We start from the raw sequence: 14119 nt of genomic DNA on the forward strand, positions 1-14119 counted from the left end.
ACCCCTATATTCGGATGTTGGGATGTTTAAAAGATGTCCCGGAGCCTCTCCTCATTCTTTTGAATTCTTGTTTCTTCATTCTTTTCTGTTTGGTTGTTTCTTGCTTCCTTCTGGTGCACTCCATTGATCTGAGTCCCCATTTTCTTTCCGTCACTATTGGTTCCCTGTGCCTTTTGCTTCATTTCACTTAGTTTGGCCTTCATTTGTTCCTCGAATTTGTGACTAAAATCAACCCGTTCTGAGTTCTGTGGCATCCTGATCTCCAGTGTTTTTGGACTGTGCATCTGATAGGTTGGCCATCGCTTGGTCTCTTAAAAGTATTGGCTCTGGGGCTTTGATTTGTTCTTGCGTTTGAGTCTTTTTTTTTTTTTTTTTTTGGTCTGGACACACCTGTTACATAGTGAGGTGCGGAGCCTCAGCTGCTCCCCTGGGCTGGCTGCGCTGCCCGGTGGCTGGGTTGTGTGCTGTCTGTGGGGGGCGGGATCAGAGAGGGTACAATGGTGCTTGCTCTGCTCTCCCTTGGGTTTCAGTGCCCTCTGCCTATTCCCACACAAACTGGGCCCTTCTGGTGCTGGTTCCCCGGTGGGTGGACTTGTCTACGTTCTGCCTTGTGGGCCTCCCCGGGGTCTGCTGGTTGCCTCCCCGCATCCGGGGGTCCACTAGTCACCGCCTGCATGCCCCGGGTCGGCCCACCCTCCCCCCCCCCCGCGCCCCTCTCTGCTGGCCCCGACTCCACCCCTCTTACTAGGCCGGATGAATGGTTGATGGACCTCCATACAGTTCAGTTTCCTGTCTTTTGGTTGTTTCTTTGTTTCTAAATTTTTGTTGTCCTTACGTTAGCTTGTGAGAGGAGGGCACATTGTGTTCACCTGCGCCTGTGTCTTGGCCGGAAGTCTCGTTCTGTTTCCACGCAATCTCAGAGAATTGGGTGAGTTGAGTCTCCCTTCCACAACTAGCGATAGGGTCATGGTGGAAAACGCAGCCACGGCTGGTGCGAGTGAGTGGATTGAGCTCGGGCTGCGGAGCAAAGTGTCTCTGGTGCGATTCCCGGTCAGGGAACATGCCTGGGTTGTGGGCCAGGTTCCCAGTAAGGGGGTGCATGAGAGGCCACACACATTGATGTTTCTCTCCCCCTCTTTCTCCCTCCCTTTCCCCTACAAAGAAAGAATGTGCAAAACATGAAGAAAAGACCCCATCACTAGTTACTGCAAACACTGCACACATACCTTGCTCAGAGGATGCTCTCTGTCCGTCCCGGATGGCCGGGATGCAGGGCTTCGGAGGGCAGGGCCTGCTGGTACAGATGCTCAGCCAGGGGAAGCAAGTCCTCCTCCCGAAGCAGAGCATCCGATTGCTGCCGGGACAGGAAGAGCAGCGGGGGCGGCTGTGGGGGCGGTGCCCGTGGTCAGCAGGACCTGCAGCCTGTGTGCCTGGGCGGTGGCGAAAATCAGAATATGGCTTAGGTGTACTCTGGCTACTGTTGGCTTGTCATACAATAAAATGCAGAGTTTTCCAAAAGTGTGGTAATTAACATGGTCAAAAGTCGTGGGGGATCAGCTAAGCAGTGGTTTCGAAATTGTTCAATACTCACTGTGCCTGCTGCAATGTCCATGCCTTCACCTGTTTAAAACGGAATCAGTACAAGTCCTGACATGTATCCCATTTCTATGCCTGGATAGCTCTTTGTGTTTGTCCCTGCATGAGCTCCAATGTCCATAAAACGTGTACTGAACTTTACAAAGGCACACACGCAAAGGAACGTCAGAGACATTTTCTCACACACGTGCTCTCATACAAGTGGCCTGACCCCTCCCCTGAAATCCCCCGCCCTCTTCCTCCATTTGTCCCTCACCCCCCCCTTACTGCAAGGCCTTATGACCCCCCTCCTCTAGCCATCCGTTCAGATGTCCCCAGCACCAGTCTGGAGCAACTAGTCCGTGCTGGGAGGCCAGACTCGGGGGGTGCTTCTTGGCCATCTCAGTCTGTCAGTACTCCGTGTCCTGGTTGGACTGGACCTTGGTACAGACCTTCATGGAACCGAGACGATCCAGGTGTATTACTTAGAAGATGAGGAAGTGCTAGAGCCCACCCGTGGCCACACAGAGATGAGAGACAGATGAGAGACAGATGGGGAGGCAGAGAGAGGCAGAGAGCTAGGCCAGCCACCTGCTTTAATAGGGATTGAGGGTGGGGCCGAGGATTCCACTGGCTCCCTCTTCACTGGTGGTGAATTGAAAGAGCAAGAAGACAGTAAACATTGATGAGCCCAAGGGATTTCAAGTTCAGAGACCAACCACCACCTCTGAACCATGGGAGGTTTCCGTGGAGGGGCCTGCCTGCCTCTTGGCCTCGTCCTGTGGCTGGCCCTCCGTTTCCTGGGAGAGCCATGCTGGGCATGGGTGCCCTCTGGACCCGGGCCGGGAAAGCTGCAGCCGGGCCCTAGTGTTACAGAGCAGCCAAACAGTGTCCTGGCCTGCACTCCCGTCTCCCCGTGGGTTTGCAGGAGCCGCTGTGTATTTGACAATTCCTCTGCTAGTTGAGCGGACATGCTTGACCCTGCCGGTCGGTAATCCTGACCCACACCTGTCCCTCTCAGGAGCAGGGGACGTTAGGAACAGAGACAAAGACCATTTATGCCACCACAGCTGGCCGGATCCGAGGCCAGGGTCAGGAAAGGCTCCCCCTCCGAGGAAGCGATCGTCCAGTAGACACTGTCTGTGCTCCCCGCTTCACAGCAGAGGACACGGAGGGTCGGAGAGGTTGTGTAGCTTGCTCAAGGTCGGACAGGCCGGCAGAGACGGGGCCAGTTTTCAAGCCCAGGTTTTTGCCTGACCCCAGTGCACATGCACTGTGCATTACCCCCAGCTCCCTCTCACGACAGTATCGCCTGCTTTTATCCACGCTTTTCTGGGGCACTGTTTCGTGTCATTTCCCTTAAAAAATTCTAATACGTGAAGTGTCAGGGTAAGCTACATACTTTGTGAGGCCCAGTGGGGAAAAAGGAAATGGTTAATGGGACAGCATGTTCCTCCATTCCCCTTTCAAAGATCCTGCTACTTTACCGGTTACCCTATTTTAATCCTTCAGGTGTAACACAGAACCAACACAGTTTATTTAGCTTAACACATGCCATCCGCTTTCATCCTTCGCACACTCTAGGAAACATCCACTCTCACGGCGCCTGATTGGCACACGAGGAAACCTAGGATGCCGGACGCACTAGCTCTTCCGGGAACACACGGTGAGTCAGTAGGAAAACCAGAATTCTGACTCCAGGGCCAAGGCCCAGAGGCAACAAGATCTCAAGTCACAAAGTCGCTCTGAGCCTCAATTGTGACGTCTGTAAACTGGGCAGAAATGTAGGCTCTCTGAACTGAGGTTGTGAGACTTGGTGCGGTTAGAAAGATCTACTTCTTATTCTAGTATTTGGACGTCCGTCGGGTTATTCAAGAATAAGTATGCACTGAGTTTTAAAATCAGTGTCCTGGGAAACAGTCCCTTTAGTTCCCACATTTCTAATGGCATGCCCAATATGTCCTCGGTCTCTTTCCCGAGCTTCATTTTTTTCTCCACCTCAGTCTGTTGGTGCATTTGGTGAATCCCTTCCTGTTCTTCTGGGAGCTACCGAGGGGAGGGGCTGACTATAGACACTCCCTGTCATCAGACATTGGGGAAACGCCCAGGTGGGGCAAGCACCATGTCCAGGAGTAAAGATACTAGGCGATGGGCATTCTGGGGAGGGCGGGGGCAGTGGTGGCTGCACAGTTTTTATACCTGACCAAACACCCACACAGAAAGCAAAGCATTAAATAGCAAACCACAAAACTGAGTGAATGTAGAGCATTTACAACAAATTGGGATTCGAACTCATCCCCCCACATCCCCAAATTAAGTGGGTAGGGACAAACCACAAGCCCTTTCCCCTCAGTGGAAAACCATAACGCATTAAGAGAATAAAGCCAACATTTTTATTTCATTTGTCAAAGATTCATTGTATGAGAGGCAACCTGGAAAAGGGGAGTCTCAACTCAGGGGCAAAGCAGGGCCCTTTGGAGGGAGAAGAGGGCCTGGAATCGAGGGCCAACAGCGGGTAAGTGCTAGGCGGTGGAGTCTCCGGGAGGAGGAGGCTTCAAAACTCATAGAAGCTTGGTGGCTGGCTAACAGAGCTCCACCAAACCTCACAGGTGACCTCAGAGCAGGCAGCCCATTCAGCGCAGTGGGTGGGGGCTGATTCCTCTTGGGTCTTATGAGGCTGCTCAGGGAGGGTCACAGCTCACCTGGGGGGAGGTGTGGGGGAGTCATGCATGCTGAAACAGATTTCAGCCTGCTCTCCTGGAGAGGCAGGGCTCAGAGGATCAAACTCCAGGAGCAAGGCTCTTCTCAGGCTAGCAGGGCTAAGGGCCAGGTCATGAAAATTAGGGGAAGAGGAGGAGGAGCTGTGGCCAGAAACGTTAGTGGGGGGAGATGAGGGGCCCTGGTCAGGAAACTCATTGGCCGAGGGTCGGGGGGCGCTGCGGGGGATGGGCAAGAAGCAGAGGAGGAGGGGATTCTCAACAAACCTGCCAGGGGAGGATAGAGGCGACCCGGAGGTGCTGGTGAGAGAGGCACGCAGCGGACTGCACGCCAGCGTGGCTGGGAAGGAAGGATTAGCGCCCCGAGAGCAGGAGAGGTTGGGCTGCTCTGGACCACAAGGCTTCCTGAGGGGAGCCCTGGGGAAGGAGGCCTCTGGCCAGCAGGCTCAGGAAGAGCGGATTGGCTGCTGGGGGTAGACCTGCTCTGGGTGGGGCGCCTCTGGGGGACAAAGCCCGCAGTCGTGCTGCTGCTGGGGACGGCAAGGCTTATTGGGATTATTGGGCTTATTGGGCTGGAGCGGATGCGGAGGGCAGGGCTTAGCCCGGATGCGGGGCTTCGGAGGGCAGGGCCTGGTTCAGACGGGCGACTACGGGAAGCTGGGCTCGGCGCAGAAGCAGAGCATCCTAGACCACCGCTGGGCCCGGGAGCGCAGCGGCTGTGGCCAGGGACCCTGGAGTGGATGCGCAGCGCTGGCGAGCAGGACCTGGTGCGGACCCGGCGGCGGCGAGCAGGACCTGGTGCGGACCCACGGCGGCGGCGAGCAGGACCTGGTGCGGACCCACGCGGCGGCGAGCAGGACCTGGTGCGGACCCACGGCGGCGGCGAGCAGGACCTGGTGCGGACCCAAGGCTGTGAAGAGCGGTACCTGACCTGGACGCGTGGTTCGGGGCAGCACAACGTGGCGGCGCGCGTGCAGGGCTACAGCTGGGTGCGGGGCCTCGCGCAGATGCACCTGCAGCTGCAGAGGCACTCCGCGGGCGGGAGGCAGGGCCTGGCACAGAGGCGCAGCGGCGGACAGCACGGCCTTGCCGGGGTGCGCAGAAGCAGCAGGCAGCAGGGCCGCGCAGGGTGGCGCGGCTTCGAAGGACAGGGCCTGGCGGCGGGGTGGTGCGGCTTTGGAGGTCCGGGACGCGCGGCGACGCGGGACTCGATGGAGAAGCCCCAGGTGAACGGCGGCTCCTGGGCTCTGCCCTTGGAGAGGATGGCGGCAAAGGCACGGAGCTCTGAGACGCAGGTGCCTCTGGAAACAGACAGCGCCACAAAAGCTTGTGAGCCTGGGCCACCCTCCTGCGGCTGTGCCGCTTCCGCCCACGGCCGTTCGCGGGGCCCGTGGTGTGGGTCGCTCGCCCGCTGGCCTGGACACCCCCACCCCTCACGGCTTGCCCCGCCGCGGCCTCTTTACCCGAGTGTGCGGTCTGGAGCCCTTGGGCCGTCTCGGGCGCCACACAGCTCACCTCTGTGTGGGGACTCGGACCACCCCGGAGCTCGGGACACCCGCTTTCCCGCACGCAGGGCATGGAGGGCGGCCCGGGTCCTCCCCAGCGGCTGAGCTTCGGCCACGACACAGGAGGAGGCACCTGCTGCGTCACCGAACAGAGCGCCCCCGCCAGATGGAAACCAGATGCTCCAGACCGTGGGCACCCAGGGCCGCGCCGCCGTGGCCGGTCCCGCGGGCATCGCCAGGGGCAGTGACGACTTTGTTCTTTGGCCCTGGGGGCCCCTCAGCCTGCTGTTGCTTCTGCTCCTTCTCCAAGTGAGACTGGGTGGCCATGGCTCCGAGTTTTCCGCAGAGACCGGAGAGCGAGGGTGCCGGGCGGGCGCTGCTTGTCCTACAGTGCGAGGTGGAGGAATGAGGGACTGGGCGGGCCCCGTGGAGTCCCCAGCCTCGGATTGGCCAGCTGTTGTCACACGACTCTCAGCTTCTCCGCGCGCGCGCAGCCCCGCTGCAACCGGCGCGGAACCCGAGGGTGCATTCCCCACGCCCCCCGAGTCCGCTCCGGTGTTCTGTGCAGCGCATTCCCCATCGTTCCCCGGCCCCCTAGTGGGTATGCTTTGGAGGGAGAGAGCAGAGGCTGGGAGGCTGTCCGTACAAACAATTCGAGGCGTCCCAAATCAGCTTAGCTTGTCCGGCACCAGGGTTGTGGTGACTCCAACCGCAAGCTGCGGCTTCAAAGAAATACCACACCAGATGACAGGAGATATCCCCGAGCCAGGCGTCCCTGCCCAGGAATCTGGTCAGGGCACTGGGCGCCTGCGTGGTGACCCAGAGGGGACGCTCCCAGGACTCCCCCGGGCATCTGAACAACCCGACACCAGGGTCTGTTTGCAGAGCAGCCTGAAGGCGAGAAAAAGGGTGGGGCCCACAGTCTTGGCTGCAGAGGTTCAGCGCTGCCACCAGGAACGGGCATGGGGCGGGGTGTGGGTGGTAGGATGGTTAAGTCTTACAGTAAGATGTACCCCCTGCATTATGTCTCCAACACCTGAGATTCCGGGTGATACTGTCCTTAAACATCTATCAGCATTTGCAAGGGGTGCATAGTAATCCGCTGGTGAATATATTGTATTATACATCCACTTATTTGGCCTACTCTTTTATTTCTGTTAATATAAACATGATGCGATGCACAGGCTTCACCTTCAATATGTGGAGACTGATTTTTAATCATTGATATGAAAGGGCTGCCTGTTCCATACCCCAAACAGAACAGCAAATGTAAGAGATCTGGCACCTAAATTCTCACTCACCTATGAGCAAGGACAGGGAGCCTTTACTTACATACTGGTAGAAAAGCCATTCACACATATCTCATAGTTTATTTTATTTTATGACATGGAGTCATTTATCCCTAGGTATTGTCTGATAACCTGATTTGGGGGCTCCAGAAAACACTCTTTCCATGTCAGTAAATAAATTTCCACAGGGCCATTCTTTTAAGAACAAAATACTCCGTTTACAGAAGGAGCTTACAAATCCAAACATTCCAACATTGACATCGTTCCAAATTTTCACTCTCTGTGACACATCACTGTGAGGCACACCCTTCTCACTAAACATTGTCCGTGTCCTCGATCGTGCCCTTGTTATGGACAAATTCCCAGAAAAGAAGATTCTTGGTACAGGCCACGTATGCTTGTCAGTCTTTGATTAGGTTCTCCTGAAAGCCACTATCCGAGCCATTGTGGCTGAATGGAATGGGATGCTTACTGGGCAGATGAGCATGTGGAAGTGAAACGCAAGGCAAGGCAGACTGCAATGGTATTGGGAGTATTAAATAATAAGGAATGGAAAGTGGATTTGAAGTTGGAATGCAGAAAGGGATGAAATGAGACCCTCTGCAGTGGACACTGGGATGAAACAGGAAATGGAATACGGACTTGAACAGGATGTAGAAAGGAATATTGAGCAGGGTGGAAACTGAATGGAAAAATGGGATGGGAAGGGGCAGTGCAAGCAAGTATCCAACGGCACATATGCCGTTGAGACGTGAGAAAACGTGCGAAATAAAAACATGTGCGATGAGACGTGAGAAAAGGAATGCGATGGAATATGCAGTGAAGTAGAGTATTGAAGAAGACCGGAGAAAATAAAAATTAAACGGGAAGGAATCATAGAAAGGAGCAGAACATGCACTGTCATGAACTGAAAGGACTGTGAAACCTGCACTACAGATAAAAGCACTGCTCCGTGAGAAATGGAGTGGAATGAAGTATAGAATACAAGGTTATGAGGGCGGAGTAGACCATGAATAAAGGCAAAATGGAACGGAACACGGAAAACAAAGTACTGATGACGCACCGGATGTACTCCGATGAAGAATGGATGAAGAGGCTAGAATGCGCTCCAGCCATCTACCACTCGGTAACAGAGCGTCACGGAACAATGACCATTTGGTCATGCTCGGGGCACTCTGTAGAGCTGGAATTCAGACAGGGCAGAGTGGGGATGGCTCGTGTCTGCTCCCCCGATGTCCTCCGTCTGAGGCCTCAGCTGGGAACACTTCACTGCACGTGAGGTCATGAGGGAAAGGGAAGCAATCAGTGATGACTCTCAGCTTTTTTGGCCATAGTACTCTGGGTGGACATGAGTGCCACTTCCTGGAATTGGCAAGACTTGCAGACTGGGGACACACCAGGGATTGGTGACCTCCGGGGAAACAAAAACTCCCGGAGGAGCATGTTTTGTTGGCCTCATCCCCGTCTATGCTGAGTGTTTTCGGCAAGCATAGATTACTCTTACGTGCAGAAAAATACAGCTATTTACATGTTAGAAAGCAACTAATTTTTAATGTTTACTTATGCTTTGAGCTGTGGTGAGAGATGAAGCACTCTCCACGCTACTGGAAGGGGTTAAACACGCACAGCGCCTGGCTAGGTGGAAACTTGTCTGAGACACATAAAAGTCATAACACACGAAATCCATTTGAGGCTGCAATTCCTCTTCTGGGCACTGAATCTCGAGAAAAGGCGTATACGTATGTACCTTCCCACAGTGTTACATGATCAACCGTGATGATGACTGTAGTGTCACTTATTTTTAAAAATGGGAAGCACCCTAAACTTCCAGCAAGACAGTGGATATTCATAAAATAAACTCACGCAGCTCTTGCAGGGTGTTTTCGAATACCTTTTGCTGCTGTTGGAAAGTGGCTGTGTTATGCAAATGAAAATCACATACTGATATGCATTTACATCTGTCTGTCCATTTTTCTATACACCTAGCATTCTTTGTATATGAAAATCTCATACACCGTACAAATATGGTGCTCACCAAGGGACATTCTGTGCTCCAAGGGGACACTTGGCAATGTTTTAAGACATTTTTGCTTATCACAACCGGGGGAAGGGGAAGGTGCTGCTGGCATGGGTGGATCAAAGCTAGGAATGTTGCTTACCTCCCTGAATGCACAAGGCAGCCTCTTACATCAGAAAGTCATCTGATCCTTTGAGCCAGTGCTGTCCAGATTGGCAGACCCCTGCCGTAAGGCATTTGAAATAATTTGGAAAAACTGTAAAACAAAGGTTAAATCGTAGGAGATCCTGCTAGCCACCACATTTATTGTTAAAAAGTTTGATATGTGTGTGTTTTAAACTTTCCATGATAATGTTGTATAATCATCAGAAGCCTATGTGTGGTTTTCAAGTATGGAACTTATGAGTCTATGTTTAAGAAAAGCTACACCCTTGAGAAATTGTGGAATGCAGCTCATTTTGGGGGAGGGGTATTCCACCAGTTATTCTCACCCATCATCGTCTATCTCCTGATTCCCACCCCTTTCTGACCAAAGGTTTCCTTTCCAAGTAGTCACATAGTTGGTGAAAATAGAGTCTTTGGGCAGAGTTTCTCTCCGGCTCCTGAAGAAATGAAAGAGACACAGCGGATTATTTACATTAAAGATATAAAAACATGTATCTAATCCAATGTTATAATTACTAAATGAATATAGTATGATTAGTGGATATATGGTCACTATGACAAAATTCAATTCAATTTCTATACTCCGTCAGTTAAAATTATAAAGAGAAAAACATTTAAACACCATTCCTTATGGCATCAGAAAACAGCAAACACCCAAGAACGAATCTAACAGGTGCAGAGGTCTGACAAAGACCTCTAGCACAAGTCACAGTAACATTGCTGATAGAAACTAAAGAAGACTCACGTAAATCAGAGATGTAGCATGCTTGTGTAGTAGAAAAAAATGAACACAAGGGGAATTGAAGAGAGCATTCTTGTGAAAATTTTCTAATTTGAGTCGGATGTCACCAAGCCTACTCCAGTTCCCAGCAGCTTGTTGTCGTTGTCGTTTTGACTTTACCGGAAACCCATAAGCTGCTTCTAAATTACATAAGTGGATGGCACAAGATCCAAGATCAGACAAATCCAAGCAAACAGGACTTTTACAGGCAGGATACCAAGGCTAACTGTGAGGCTATAATAATTCAGGTAGTACGGCTTGAGCACAGGAGCAGACAAACAGAAGGCCGACAGAGCAAAGAGAAGGGACCAGGAAGCTACCGCTACAGGCACAGTCCCCTCAATCACACGCCTTGTGCCACTGGCGCGCTCTGGGGGAAGGACAATGTTTTGGGCGCTTAAGCAGGACCAAATGGATTGACTTGTGGGCTCTGACTTGTGCCATCCATTTGTCCCAGAAGTTAAAGCAACAGGAGTAACGAGCGACGTATCTTTGCAACCCAAAGGCAAAGATATTGGAGACGGGACACAAAAAAAGCCACAACGATTGAGGAAAACATGGGTCCTTTTGTTGGGACTTTCCATCAAAATAAGGCTTCACTCCCTCAAAACACATTTCACAGTAAGGGAAAATTCCCTGCGAATGGGAGGAGCTGATACACTGCAATATGCATGTCCCACAAAATGTCATCGCTGTCCAGAATATAATCTCTCCTACAATCAAAAGAGGGAAACAGCAATGCAGGTAAGAAAAATTGGCAAACTATTTGAACAGGACCCTTCCACAAATAGGGCATCCAACGACCTGACCACACGGACAAGTAAGAAGCTGCTCAACCCTCACTCTTGAGGGACGTGCATGGTCAAATCCCCAGTGAGGAGATAATCACCGGACATGTGCCAGAATAGCCAGTAAGGCAACTCACAAAATCCAGGCTTGGCGAGGATAAGGAGGAACTCTCTAAAGCTTCTGGGAGTGTAATACTTGATAACGGCACTTTGGAAAACCCTCTGGCAGTATCTGTTACGGCTGAAGGGTGTGCGTTCTCTGTAACCCAGCAATGCTATCCGAGCTATTCTCTGTTCCTGCCTAACAACAAACTACCACACAACCCGCAACTAAGAACCAGTGGCTACTTTTAGCTCAGGGTTCTGTAGGCCAGAAGTCTATGTAGTGTGCAGCTTTCTTTGTTGTCTGCTCAGTGCTCTCTCAGAGTGGTGTTTCTTTAGTGGAGGCTCTGAGGCAGATTTCACTTCCAAGATCGTCTGGGTTTCAAGCACTGGACAAACTCCAGATTCCACTCTCGGCTCCTAGTGGCCGTCCACAGGTCTTCCACACGGACCTCTCGGTACATCCCCTCACGACTGAGCCTCTCGGGGGGCATCGACCATTTTAGGGTCCTCTGCTATGATTGGGGCCTGGCCCACCCCAAGTTTGGGTGTCCACTGATTTGGGACCATCATGCATCTGCAAATCTCATTTCCCATATAACATCATCAGGGACAAGGGATGTTCTGACCAGATTCACGGGCTCTGTCACAGTCCACAGGAGGGGATTAAACGAGGATGAGGGCCACGAGGGAGACACCCTCAGAATTCTGCTTGCACAGTCTGCCTTTGGTGGCAGTGACCCAGTCTGTCCCGCAGAGAAAATTCACCACCCAGTTTCACCATCTCCAAACCGTCAGGGCATTATAACATCAGCTCAATTCCAATGGCTCACCAGAGGTACTTCAGCACACAGCCCACAATGTCTCATCACCCTCAATCATTCTAAGCGCGGGCACTGGTGAGATTCCTGAGTGTAATCCACGCAATCTTGCACTCAGCTGGGGACCCATGAGCCACTAAAGTGACCAGCTCTCCCTCTCCCAACACACAATGCTGGGACGGGGGATTGGCTTGGCCCAGCTATAAACCCTCTGGTTTAATAGGGGGAGGAGATGGAAGGCGATGGGGACTTCTTAGGGTCCCAAAGCCGTTTGGAAACCAGCTGGGAAAACACCAGCCAAAATTCTTTGATCAAATTTTAGAAGCCTGGAAAAGTCTTCCCTGGCCCTCCGCTTCCTGACCTCCAGGCCCTCTGCTTCCCCTTCCGTGTCTGAGCCATCTTCCTTTTTCCTTGGAGGTAGCAGGTGTCTGCTCTGAGTGGTCTTTTGGCATCCAGCTCTCTGCCTGTAGAATAGTGGCAGTCCAGCAGCCTCCTTCATTTTGTGTTGGAACCGCCCTGCCTGGCTTCAGGGAGCTGTAAACCCCCCATGGCTAAGGCTGAGTGAGCGACCTACGGACCATAAGCCACTAGGAAACCAAGCTGTCTCCGTGGCAGGAGCACGGCTCCTGCTCTTTTTATAACTGGCCTCTAAGCGCTTGGTCGGTTAGCTGAATGACGTAAGATTCCCCAAGGGGGAGTTGACCTAAGACAGGCATGATCACGTGGAGGCCCCAGGGAAGGACTTGGGGGGGGGCTATGGAGAAAGGGGGCGATGGACCCTCGCCCTCGAGCTTTGATGAAGCCTGTCCTCAGTCTGCCTGCGAGAAGTCTCAGAATTCCTTGGCTCTCTGCCTCCTCTGCCGGACTAAGCCTGGAACAATGACAGAGCGGTGCAGCCCTGTGCTGAAAGGGTTGGTCTCCCAGGGTGATCAGGCCTGAGAAAGGAATATGTAAAAATCCTGTGTAGCCTGCTGTGCAAGAATGCTCTTAGTTAAAGGATACAAACCCGAGCAGGAAATGGGTTGGTTTCCCAAAGTTTTTAGCCTTTTTAGCTGATAGACCCTGACCAGAAGAAGCCCTAGTAGTTCTTTGTATGCTATCTACCGTTGATCCTTCCTGCCTGACAGTGATTAATGAGCTGTACCTGTATTCCTGTGCAAATTAAATCCAATGCCCGGCTTGGTGGTTCAGCACGCTCTCCCCTTGAGAGGGTGGCCAGGCCCCTCTGCTGTCCCCCCTTTGAGGGAGCTCGCCGCGCGGTCCCTTTTCCTCCACAGGACTCGGTGAGTCCTTGTGAATTTGTCTCACATCTCATCCCACGACGCCGCCCGGGCACCTTGCGAGCCGGCACACTGGGTCTGTTTGTACTCGCTCTTTCCCTTTTAGTCCAAGCTCACAGTGTTCCTGCCGATAAGTTTCTCACGAACCTTATGGGTCTCATGTGGATTTCATGGCGTTCACTCTAGCAACCCTCAAGCCTCACCCGTATATGTCTTCAAGGCGATACCTTCCTTTGGGGGCCCTGCTGATGGCTGAGGGACTGCAACTGAGCTTCCCAGGGGCCCTCCCGGTATAGTTCAGAAAATCCACGAGACACACTGCTTGGTCTCTGGGACAGGCTTTTTTGTGGGACTGGAAACCTCTGAACTTTTGTGCTTCCTGGGTGTCAATGTAAGAAACACTCAAAACCTGTTGAGAATTTTTTGGTGGGTTTACTTGAGCCAAACTGATGGCAATTGCTGGGAAGCAACTCTGGGATGGCGGTCTGCTGGGAAGACCATAACCCAGTGCATCTCCAATGCACTGAGAAATGCTCCAGAGAATGGCAGTTTAACACTCTTATTGTATGCGTTAGCATCAAAGGAGGAGCCATAAGGGCGTTACATGAAGTCCACTGGCGATAGGTTAGGGAGGTAGGAGAAAGCCAAGCAGGGAAACCTCTGGGACTGGAGAAAAACGTAGAGTGATAGGCACACACTACTTTTCACAGAGGTGGGGAAGGACAGCTCACCATCAACAATTAACATAACTTAACCGATGAAGTTGGTGGTCTCAACTTGTGCCCAAGGTGTTTGGGGGCGGGGGTGGGGGGGGGAAGTTACCTTGACATTCAAGGTATGTTATGGTAGATGCTGAGATGATAGACAGCCTTACTGAAGGTAAAGTGACCTTTGTTGGGAAAACTACTGGCCTAGGACGACTACCCACGACTGCTTTTAGTTCATAAGGTTTCCTTTTAGATCATCCTTTGCGGTTACTTTAGGTCTCTGAGTTTGTATGGCTGCCTCCTCCCAACTTGTCCGGTGCATTGCCCTTTTTCCCCTCTTGGTTCAATCCGGCACACTGACGTCAACCATCT

At 52.4% G+C, this 14119-nt stretch overlaps 1 protein-coding gene across 1 annotated transcript; it reads right to left on the minus strand.

Annotated features, from left to right (window-relative positions):
• Positions 1 to 1231: 1231 nt before the first annotated feature.
• On the minus strand, positions 1232 to 6124 carry EZHIP (EZH inhibitory protein). Its single transcript, XM_053670586.1, has 6 exons — positions 5972 to 6124; positions 5153 to 5930; positions 4772 to 5120; positions 4278 to 4511; positions 2295 to 2439; positions 1232 to 1384 (listed from the first exon to the last, which is right to left on the minus strand). The coding sequence occupies exons 1-6, from the start codon at positions 6122 to 6124 to the stop codon at positions 1232 to 1234; spliced, it is 1812 nt and encodes a 603-aa protein (XP_053526561.1).
• Positions 6125 to 14119: the final 7995 nt, after the last annotated feature.

The sequence above is a fragment of the Artibeus jamaicensis genome, unplaced genomic scaffold (genome assembly GCF_021234435.1).
Source record: "Artibeus jamaicensis isolate MK-2021 breed Jamaican fruit bat unplaced genomic scaffold, CSHL_Jam_final contig_60, whole genome shotgun sequence".
NCBI lineage: Eukaryota > Metazoa > Chordata > Mammalia > Chiroptera > Phyllostomidae > Artibeus > Artibeus jamaicensis.

What these genes read in the sequence shown, in the direction of transcription:
- EZHIP (XM_053670586.1), bottom strand. Translation starts at nt 6,124, where the DNA reads ATGGCCACCCAGTCTCACTTGGAGAAGGAGCAGAAGCAACAGCAGGCT. An exon ending in CCGCCGTGGGTCCGCACCAG is followed by an intron (nt 5,121 to 5,152) that starts GTCCTGCTCGCC and finishes GGTCCGCACCAG; the next exon opens with GTCCTGCTCGCCGCCGCCGT. An exon ending in CCCATGGTTCAGAGGTGGTG is followed by an intron (nt 1,385 to 2,294) that starts GTTGGTCTCTGA and finishes CCGCCCCCACAG; the next exon opens with CCGCCCCCGCTGCTCTTCCT.